This window comes from Etheostoma spectabile, chromosome 5, assembly GCF_008692095.1.
Source record: "Etheostoma spectabile isolate EspeVRDwgs_2016 chromosome 5, UIUC_Espe_1.0, whole genome shotgun sequence".
Classification (NCBI taxonomy): domain Eukaryota; kingdom Metazoa; phylum Chordata; class Actinopteri; order Perciformes; family Percidae; genus Etheostoma; species Etheostoma spectabile.
In genome coordinates this window covers 22217756-22229057 of record NC_045737.1, presented here as the reverse complement: position 1 = coordinate 22229057, position 11302 = coordinate 22217756, and the positions used below count along the sequence as shown (strand labels likewise).

Genomic DNA, 11302 nt, shown 5'->3' with positions numbered 1-11302 from the left:
CTAACAGTTGTCCAATATGGCTGTCGGCTGTGTGTCAACCTGACTTCTGCACAACACAACTGATGGCCCCAAATCCATTAATAATGCAAGAAATTCCACTAATTAACCCTGACAAGGCACACCTGTGAAGTGAAAACCTCATGAAGCTTATTGAGAGAACACCAAGGGTTTGCAGCACTATCAAAAAAGCAAAGGGTGGCTACTTTGAAGAAACTAGACTATAAGACATGTTTTCAGTTATTTCACACTTTTTTGTTAATACATAATATATATAATAACTGTACTGACTAGAAATTTCTCAATGAAAAGTAAAATATCTAAAGCACCGTTGCTAATGTTAGTGATCCTATGTTACTAAGTCAACAAGGCAGTTTATTATTTCTGCAGATAGTGTACTGTTGATAAATGTCTTTTTTTTCTTTTTTTTTCTTTTTTTTTTAAAGGTGTATGTGTTTTTCATCAACTTAATAGCTTAAATAACGGGATGTGGGGAGTCTGCTAAGTCTAAAAAAAATTTTAAAAAACGATCCACTGTTGGTGTTATCTGTCAGTCCATCTTCTGACTGTCATATGTCTGTCTCTCCTCTCCAATGGTCTAGTCTCCTCTGACACAGGTAATATATGGCTGTTTTCTCCTTTCGCACATCTCTGTATGCACTCAAACTAATTTGTGAATCTCCTAGGCTTGGGTCTAATCTGTTGCCACCTATTGCTGCTTTTTAAATCAAATTTGATGATTGAATTTGAGAATCACAGCATTTACGTAATCTAAGAATAAGAATTAATCAAATATTTGACACAGGTCAGTCTTGCTCTGTCTTTTCACCAGATCCTATGTCGTTTTTGGACTTGATATTCCTGATAAGTCCAACCTCTTATCATGCACAATTCATTTGAGCTTTTACTTTAGAGGTCAGCAGATGCTAAAGCCTTGGACATTATAGGTATGGCTTACTCTTAATTTAAGAGTAATCTGGGCAATTGTGAGAGATGTACAGCTAATGGTGGAAAATGTTCAATGTAGTAAACTAACACCTATATTTGTTTTCAACTAATACTTATTGTATTTGTTTTTAAGAATAGTTTTTTCCTTTTTTTTTTTTAGCAGTCATTTAAATTTGTTTTAAAATTAAATAAAATATAGTTTTAACTAATTCATCATTTCACGGTTTAGGCCCATGCACATACTGTGTAGCCTGCCAGCAATGGAACCCTTGCACCAATGACTCCCCCTTAGAAGAGGAAGGATATGAAATTATTTTTATCTTTCAGAGCATTGTGTTCTTTTCCTAAACAAGGGGTTCTGCTGTGGGTCTAAATTTAAAACCTTACTGATCTAGAGTTCAGTTCAAATTAGAGCTGGATGGAAAAGGGGAAATTACAAGCATTATGAGTATGGTTCCATTGAAAGCAACCTGTTGAAAACTTATGTTGAGCACTAGCACCTTAATTTCCATTCTATGCATTGTTTAAAAATAAAATTATGTCAAGGTGTTTAATCTTGGCCATGAAGTGCTTTGAGGTCATATAATTGACTACAATCTAAATGCATGTTTGCTTATCCTTCACTATGCCCACATTTGATTTGTAAATCGTCCTATTTTATGTATTCTCTCCATTAAGATTCCCTTGATGGACAGAATGCATAGAGCATTCGAACCACCTCTATTAATATAATCCAGGCCTGTTAGCCCAACTGTGTGCATGGTGAAAGTCTAGTATCTTTGAACTTGCTCTGTGCCAGAAATGCTTAAATGTGCTTTGTATTGTGGGATGAGTAGGGATGGCTGATGTAACTCCAGGTGGCTGATATGCTTGATGCACGCAATTCATTGGTGCCACTTCTGAGAATGTGAGAGCAGACTTGGTTGACATGAGATCAGATTTCCTTTCAAATATAATTGGGGTTGTTCTTTGAGCAAGCCTGTCCCTGGTGTTCATTGAGCCATCCAAAGTATTTTGTAAGTTAACTTAATGAAGGCTAATAATTCTTAATGTATGGACTATCATTAGCTCCAAGTAGACTTTTATACATGTGAATGTTGCCTTTCAAAGTGTTGTCATGGTGGTGCGTAATCAATTAAGTGGGGGTCCTTTTAAGACTGTGTTACATGCATTCATTTTTGGATGAAAGTATGCTAGCTGGAAATATTAACCTTATTTCTTAATTTAATAAGTACATTTTGTAACAGGCTCAGACAGTAATTGGGGACTAGCTTTTTGCCTTTCTTTACAAGGCTGTTTTCATATTCTTGCTAACAATTTCCAAACATTTAAGCCTTGTTAGCTTTACCTAGGCCAGCTCAATTTTTTGAAAGGAATTTTCAATCCAGTAGGACCTATGTCTGGTTGTAATTTAAACCAAATAACCCTTTGTTGTGAGAGCTTGTGGCAGAAGCTCTTGAGGTGCATGCGTGTGTTTGTGTGTGTAAATCAATATTTTTGTGTGTGCTGCAGACAACTTCACAGATACAGCAGTGAGCAGTAAGATCAATGGCGAGCATAAAGAGAAGGATCTAGAGCCCTGGGATGGAGGAGAGACCCACAACTCTGACAGCCTTGAGTCCCTGGATACAGATGTGGTAAGGAAATATAGACCTGCATATGATGACATGATGTAAATTTGACAGTAAAATAAGTAAACGAGTTGTGTTCTCATCACAGCATTGATAGGTTGTTAATACGGCTTTTGAGAAATTATCTATCTGCTCTTCTTTCTCTCTTTGTATCAGTCAAACGGTTGGGATCCCAATGACATGTTCAAGTACAACGAGGAGAAGTATGGTGTCTTGTCCACATATGACAGCAGCCTGTCCACATATACGTAAGCCTATCTGTGTTCACATGTTTCTTAGTACACATCACTTTGTTCAAAGTATTTATTTCATTAGAATAGATACTTTTTTGCAATTTCCTTCATATAAGTAATCTACATGTCATACTCTTATAACACTATATGAAATGTATCTATTTAAAATGAAAGAATGTTTCCTGCTGATCTTTGTATTATCTCTGGTTAATACCTCGGCTTTTAATCTTTTTTTAGTCTGACATGCATGACAAAAGTTATAACTTGATATCAGGCCTTCCCTAGTCACTCCATCCCTCTGCTGCCCTTGTCTGACCTGAGCTGGTTTTTCAGGGTTCCCCTGGAGCGGGACAACTCAGAAGAGTTCCTCAAGAGGGAGGCGCGTGCTGCCCAGCTGGCGGAGGAGATTGAGGCCAGTGCCACATACAAGGCCCGTGTGGCCCTGGAGAACGATGAACGCTCTGAGGAGGAGAAATATACTGCTGTGGTGCGAGGGGAAAGGGAGACTCACACACTTAGCAGGTGAGACCAGGATATGCATACAAATTAGGGCAAATACCGTGTTGGTCTTAATATAAGACGTGTTTTGTTTTGTTTTCATCTTATTTTTTGTGTTTAGACTTTTTTTATGTTAATACACCCACAACAACAGATGTCACCAAAACACAAAATGAGTAAAACATGTGTTGCCCTCCTAACTGAAGCAAGTTACCGTCCCTCACAGCTAGTTAGTGCCAAGACCTGAAACATGGAGAAACGCAGCGATCGTCTGGAACAAAGTCTCACCTGGACTCAAGCCAGCTGATGGTTGCACTGCAACTCAGCTGTTCAATTTGCAGAGGCTGGTTATAGTAAGGGACATTGCCTGTTTCAACAGCCAATAGAGAAGTCAGCTGGTAAAGTCAGCTGTAGCCTATGTTATATAATATATAAATGAAATGATCCATAATCCATTTTATTTTAATGTTACAAACAGCTGGTTGAAAAGGCAGAGTTTTAGACTGTGTCAACGACCGCCTGAAAGCACAGTTACGTTATATGGTCAAGCCAGATAGAGAGAGTGCCCCAGCAGCGTTAGAACAAAGTAGTGAATCCAAAAAATGTGTTTTTGCCAATTCATCACTAGAAGTGTAAGTGTAGCAAGCATCTCACTATCACTGACGTTATTCACATTCATATTTAGATGCAACAAATGATATATCCACCTACAAAAAAGCCTAAAAGTCAGAAGTTAGAACAGAAGTACAACAAGGCGTTGTCATGGAGATGATACACCGTCGAAAAATTCAAACAGCCAGAGAAAATCTTAACGTGGTCCTCAAAGCGGCTGCTTCCCAGAGATTGACAGGAGAGTGAGTGAGTGTGTTAATACAGTCCTTGTAATTATGTAATTGCAGATTGTGTTGACAGCCAACATGTGCCTATCAAATTTCATTCATTCTCATTGGTTGTAATTGGCTCTTAATGTGTGCTGCAATGCCAGCTCCTCTATAAACTCAGCAGTACAACACTGCAACATTTACAGTCCAATAAATATTTGATAATTAATATTAATAAATGTGAATAACGTAAATCAGACGTCAGCAACTTTTTTGATATGATGTGCCCTTTTCAACATTTCTTTTTTTTATCAGTGTGCCATGTCAACATTAAGTTTAATTATGACATCACAATATAATATCCAGGAATCTGATTTTTTTTTCTATAGCAATAATTGATAAAAACCACCAATCTTGTTTATCATCTTAAACTTCCCTCAGTTATAATGGCAGTACATGTCAAAACAGGATAATTAAGTGTAACAAAATGAAATATGAGAACTATACAAGAATGCATCCACATCTGTGTTTAAATAATTAATCTTGTCAGCAATACACGTAATACTTTTTTTTAACAGATGTACATGTATATGCTCAGTTCCCATTTTGCATACTGCTTAGAATGATATTCCCTTATTTCAAAAAAAGGTTGCAATGGCAGCAAATGTCACAAAGGGAGAATTAAGTGTAACAAACACTATATAAGAATGCTGCTATGAAAACATCCACATCTGAGATGAAAAAAAGAGACTGGGACAGAGCCCTTGAATGCAAAGTCATGTGTGCTACATTAAACAGATACCTACAAGTTAATGTGGTCCTGGCCCTGCTTTTCTTTGCAGAGCTACATAATCTGGAGTTTGTACTTAGTTACTTTAAGTTGCACACAAGCTTCAGAGTGGTCAGTTGTCAAATGATATTTATATATATATTTTTTTTTTTTAATTTTTCTTCATACTAGCATGTCATACATCTCATATTAGATCTGAAGGTCTTTAAACTCTTGCCATTAAAGGGCAAGAATGTGAGTACAAGTACATATACTATATGGACATAATGCTTGTAGACAGAGGACCTGGGCCTGCAGCTTGAGAAGCATTTTCTTATATTTGCATATTTACAGCAAATTCACTAAGTAGACAGCAGCTGCTCCCAGAACAAATAGTTCCTTGGTAATTAAAGAAAACATGCTCATTTTGGCGGATGAGAAGTACTTAGTTTAATGTAATACAGTGTTACATTAATTTCTCCCCTCTTATTATCCTTACTATTACATCTTGAATATATTTAACTTGTGTGTGTGTGTGTGTGTGTGTGTGTGTGTGTGTGTGTGTGTGTGTGTGTGTGGTGTGTGTGGTGTGTGGTGTGTGTGTGTGTGTGTGTGTGTGTGTGGTGTTGTGTGTGTGTGTGTGTGTGTGTGTGTGTGTGTGTGTGTGTGTGTGTGTGTGTGTGTGTGTGTGTGTGTGCGTGTGGTGTGTGTGTGCGCGTGTGCGCGTGCGTGTGCGCGTAGAGAGAACAAGTACGTTCCTCCAGGTCAGAGGAACAGGGAGGCGATGTCCTGGGGACTGGGACGTCAGAATTCACCTCGTATGGCTCAAAGCTCAGCTGGACCCTCAACTCCTCGACCAGGACCTCACGACTACAGTCCTAGCTCCGGGGCTGATCAGAGGGTGGTTAATGGAGGTATGTTTAATACATCACACACAAAACTATGGTGTTACTTGCTACTCTTTATATACATAATACGTACAGAGGTACAGATTTTTCTTTTTCCCCTCTGTTATCCCCTTCTCTGTAACTGTAACAGTGGGGACTTGGGGTTTAGACTCTCTGGGATGTTCATATTTGTTGCTGTTGATTCATTTATTTATTTATCTATCATTCTTTACTTATGTCAGTTGAATAATTTTATTTCTGCCTTGCCATTTTTACTCATATTTATTAATCTCCCACTTCTTTATATTCCTGCTATACCTTTTGTTTTCCCCACCCTAACTGGTTGTAATCTGCCGTTTGTCATCCTTGATCATTTGTCCCTCCTTCTTTTAGGTTCATCCCATTGGCCCTCACCCTGTCCGTCTCCTTCCTCCCGCCCCCCCTCTCGTTACCAGTCTGGCCCCTCCTCCTTGCCTCCTCGGGCAACCACACCCACCAGGCCTGCCAGACCCCCCTCTCGACCTTCCAGGCCTCTCTCTCATTCATCCCACCCCTCCTATCCCTCCTCCTCATCCTCCTTTTCCCACCATGGGCCCACATCGCCAGCTTCCACTCTGCCCAAACGCATGTCTTCAGAAGGTACCCACATCAGTGTGGAGTAGACCTGGGCAAAGGCATGTGTTGAAGGTGGATGGATTTAGCTCTGTATGAAAAGGATTTTCCATAATAATCAGATTGAAAGACGCTAGAAGCATCTTAAAAGTTAAATAAGGAAACTACTTTCAAAAATAAATTTGCCCAGGTCTAGTGTGGATCAACAGAAATAGGTGAAGTTGCTTCTTCAGACTGATTAGGGGTCAGATTTGCAATTTCTATACAAATTGAAATTGTCAAGATTTGGTAAGCCATTAAGCTGATCCTTTTTCAGTGCGTCAGGCAGTTTCACCTTGTCATGTGCGTGCACCACGATGTGTGCTGTGCTTTCTGTCAGCAAGGCACCAGTTCTTTAAATGTTTTCTGATGGAGCAGTCAAGAGGAAGATCTTAGCAGACAGCATAATATTTTAGCTAAAAAAGCAATTTTGTTGCTGCTAAAGTATTGTAAAAAAATTGACTTAGCTATAATTATAATAGCCTTAAAAATTTCAAAGGCTTGATTGTTGCGATGTTTTTTTTTGTTTTGTTTTTTTAATACAAACCTGTATGGATATATGAATGAAGTATGGTAAAGATACACACAGCAATTTGAATTTTTAGAGGATACATTACTTACTATAACAACAGAATAAGTTGCTCCTCTCATACAGTGCTTAACAGCGACATTTTCTGTTGTGTTGGCTCTCCAGACCAGCACATTGGATTTGAAATTATATCAATGAACATAAGGTTAAAATACTACATAATAATGTGATGGTATTTACATACATATTGGATGGTCTGTGTAGGAAACATAACTCCCCAGTTTGCCATTCTGCCATTTGACCTGTTCTGCTTAAAACATTTAAAGTATGTTGCACCTCTGATTACACTTAGCAAGTGTGATCTGTTGTACCTCTAATGACACCCTCACATTATGGCAGCAAGGTGAGAACATCAACCACTGGAGGACAGCAAAACAAGAGTACTAAGTTACACTTTAATCATGTCTGACTTATGAACTTATTTTGAAACATAAGCAGGTGTGTTTCGGTTGTAGACTCACCAGTATCTTCCATGGTGATGCTTGTTTTCATTGTCCTAAAATTGGGCGGAGCATTGTTTAACAAGAGTTACCAGTCCTACTATGTTCACCTTCAAACTCAGTTAAAACTACAAGTGAGCACTTTAACCTCTTAGTGCTTGTTTTGTGTTGAGTCCAAGGAGCTCGAGTTCTAAGCTAAAAAGTAGTTCGGTCCAAATACTAATGGATCTTGTTTATACTTTTCAAATGTGTTTAGAGTAAAATGGCAAAAATAATGAACAGATGTTAAGCCAAAGATGGTGAAAAGAAGTTTTTCACTGGGCTGTCACCTCTACACACAGTTTGTGTGACTGAACAAACTGCTAAACATTGAATTCTTTAAACACGGGTTTCCACTTTATCTACTTTCCTCTGTTTCCCCATTTCTCATCTCTCCCTTCACTTGGTTGTTGTTTGAAGAGTGTGGCGTGTTGATTGATCACTTTGTGGGATCATCTGCAGTTTCTCCACTAACATGCATGTCAACAAATAACATCACTGTGTGATGTGCTATTTAAACCGTAGATTAAGATCTAAGCAGTGCAACGTTTTTTGTTTTATTGTAAAGCTTTTGTAAGACACAGATGAGTTTCAAAGAGAAACCTTCATAGCAGGATTGTAGGAAACAGGCTGGTCAGTGTGCTTATCTCATCCACTGTTTATGGAGTTCTGTCTGTCTTTCTTCATCTACAGGCCCACCCAGGATGTCTCCAAAATCCCAGCGGACGCCTCGTTCTCACAGAGTGCCTCCCTGCCGGACCACTGGCGTTCCTCCAGGAGTGGATTTAATTTCCCACAATGCCCCTGGAGAGGTCCCAGTGACTCCACCAACCAGGAGCAGCTCCTCTGGAGGGACATGGTCCTCGGTGGTTAGTGGAGGTAGAATAGTTTTTTCTTTCCTTTTGTATTTCTTTACTGTGTTGGGTGTTTTTATTTTGATAAATCAAGCTGTACTAACATTTCTACTTCATTAAGGTACCACACAATGGTACATATCTGCAAAGGAGATAATAAGTTATAGTTTAGACGAGCACCACTGGATGGAACGTTTTGAAGGGCCTTACATTTTAATTTAAAATATTTCCACAACATTTTCTGCCTTGTTGTAATATTTAAAAAATAAAATAAATCAATAAATAAAACCTCTTTTATAGTATGATGAGTGCAAACATCATATCATTCACTACTCAACCTCTAATGTTGGCCAGTAAGTAAAGTTGATTGGGTTAATTTAGTATAATGTTACATTATATGACCAAAATCTAATTGCTACTCTCATCCTCAGCTCACAGACCTCGCTCCCCCCGACTGAATAGTATGGGTGGAGCCTCTTCTGGCTCCTCCTCCCTCCCAGCACCCCAGACAGGAACAGCTTCTGTGGAAACTGTTGCTACAGCAACATCCGCTTCCTCTCCTGCTGCTGCTAGCCCTGCCCCCAACATGGTCGCCTCTTCTTCAGGAGATGGTAGGGTTAAAGTTAACCCCCACTTTCACTAATTATAGTGATTAGATAGATAGATAGATAGATAGATAGAGGGAATGATTGATTGAGGGAATGATTGATTGAGGGAATGATTGATTTGATTGAGGGAATGATTGATGCTAAATAAGATATGAAATACCTGATTTATGTGTATTTGGTTTTAGTGTAGTTTTGGTCACTATCAGAAGCACTTCATACAAATCCTGGCTTTGCTTTTTTGCTGGTTGTCAACAGATAATTTTTCTGTTATAGCAAAAGAGTGTCGTATCCAAGAAACAAGACAGACATCCCCCACGGCAAACAAGGAGAACATCAAGCCCTTGGACAGCTCGCCTAGTATCACCAGACCAGTCTGTAAAGGTAAAGAATACACTGTGCAGCAGTATTTGCTAAATTTGTTTGGTAATCACTTAAACTGTCAATCATGTATCTCTCTCTCTCTACTCACCTTACAGGACCCCCTTCTATGCAACCAGACCACAGAAAACAAATAGATAATTTAAAAAAATTTAGTGTCGATTTTAGGGTAAGTATCTCTTTAATTTGTATGTAAAGATCCGCTGAAAGTCTGACATAACTAACCTTGTGTTTTTCAGGCTGCACTAGAGGTTGTATGTGCCTCTTCTAACTCTTCTTTTCATTTTCCCTTATTTAGTTGCAGTCAATTTCAAACCCAGACTCTGCCTTTGACCAGATGATGACCAAGCCTCCCAGAGATCCAGCAGACAAGCCAAAAGACCTTGCCCTGGACAAAGCTTCCACTGTGGGGAGGGAGGGCACTGAAGACGGTGTTGTAGTGAATGTGGCTGGCACCCCCGGTGGTGCCCCTGCTCCATCTACCAGCACCACAAACACTAGTAAGCCTGGCAGCCCCGCTGCACTATCCCCATCTCCCTCAGCCCCCGACCAGAAGAGGCCAGGGCTGGATGTGACATCACAGGGAGTTCAGACAACAGCCACATCCTCATTCAGTGCACCCAAGCATGAAGAGAAGGAGGAGAAAAGGGAGGCAGTACAAGAGTGAGTGGAAGAGACATTATGGTTGATAGGGGACATTGAGCATATGTTTAAAGGATATGTCTGGTCATACCCTGTATTTTTCCTGTCATCAACAAATCTCATGAAAAAACATAGGCTTTATCCTAACTGGTATTGTATGTGTGGTCTAAGCCTGATATGTTTTATTCCATTGTGGTCCAAAAACAATTAAAACGCATCAGTGTACTACACTGTGGCACTGGGTGACATGTTCCTTCTTCACCATGAATGTGGGCACTAGTTTATTCAATCCCACGTCCTACTGCCGGTAATACACATTAGATCATTGAATGTGTAATAATGTGCTGCTCTAAAGGTGTCCACAACAAATGCACTATTTACTCCTGTTTGAGTAATGTTTGGCTAGCTGTTTAAGAAGTTAGTATTTAAGAAAAATATGATAATTCCTGACTGATCCTTTTAAATGTGAACATGTTCACTGCTTTGTTCTCATCCCACAGTCAAGTAAGAAAATCAACCCTGAACCCAAATGCCAATGAGTTCAAACCAAGGTTTAATACACAGGTCAGTATGCACTCTCGCTGACAGACATCACATTTTAATTACTACAAACGGAGATCATTTGTAAACTCTGTCTCTGGATATGTCTGTCTCTATTTAATATGCTGCTTCATCAGCCCAAACCAGCCAACACCCCGACGCCTCCCCGGCCTCAGGGCCAGCCCAGCCCCTCCATCGTAGTCCAGCAGCCTCAGACTGTCTACAGCCAGACAGTCTGCTTCCCCCAGATGTATCCCCTCACACCAGTCAGCCCGGGAGTGCAGGTGAGACACACGCCTGTATGCTTAACTGTGCATTACAAAGATAGATATGTATGTTGCGTTTTTGTGCATATCACTCTGAGCATCACATTGAATCAATATGAAATGCAAAGTTTATTAAAACAAATCCTTAACAACCATCACCATGATGTCTCCCAACATATTTGCTTATGTTTGTCTTCATGTGGTATTTTTCTCTCCTTTTCTGGCTTTAAGTCATAATGCATGGCTACATACTTTCCCTCATTTAATTTTAATAGGCTACACACTGCACATTTTTCGTACCTTTGTACACCTTGATATACAGTAGGCTACATATATCATATCCATCCTTTGTCATCACTTTTCTTTCCTCTGTCATCTTCCAGACACTGTTATTTGTCTACATTATTATTGTTGCTGAATTATTTGAAAAAAGTTTTGGTATAGTCTGGAACGTTGTAGTTACTGTCATCTTTTCGTGATTTTTGTCTGGGCGGGTGGTAATGACGGAAAG

The 11302-nt window shown here is 39.4% G+C and overlaps 1 protein-coding gene across 8 annotated transcripts in view; it reads left to right on the top strand.

The window, feature by feature from the left end:
• The window catches only part of atxn2 (ataxin 2), a 27548-nt gene that overhangs the window by 8811 nt on the left and 7435 nt on the right, over positions 1–11302 (top strand). For 4 of the 8 annotated variants that reach the window (XM_032517261.1, XM_032517260.1, XM_032517258.1 and 1 more), the window contains exons 6-18: positions 600–614; positions 2458–2582; positions 2733–2824; positions 3143–3331; positions 5639–5811; positions 6178–6423; positions 8197–8382; positions 8789–8968; positions 9239–9346; positions 9442–9512; positions 9642–10006; positions 10486–10549; positions 10663–10809. In XM_032517261.1, coding sequence (XP_032373152.1) covers positions 600–614; positions 2458–2582; positions 2733–2824; positions 3143–3331; positions 5639–5811; positions 6178–6423; positions 8197–8382; positions 8789–8968; positions 9239–9346; positions 9442–9512; positions 9642–10006; positions 10486–10549; positions 10663–10809 — 1961 coding nt within the window. The remainder of the gene's footprint in view (positions 1–599; positions 615–2457; positions 2583–2732; positions 2825–3142; positions 3332–5638; positions 5812–6177; positions 6424–8196; positions 8383–8788; positions 8969–9238; positions 9347–9441; positions 9513–9641; positions 10007–10485; positions 10550–10662; positions 10810–11302) is intronic. The other 4 variants (XM_032517262.1, XM_032517259.1, XM_032517264.1 and 1 more) reach the window with 2 other exon arrangements.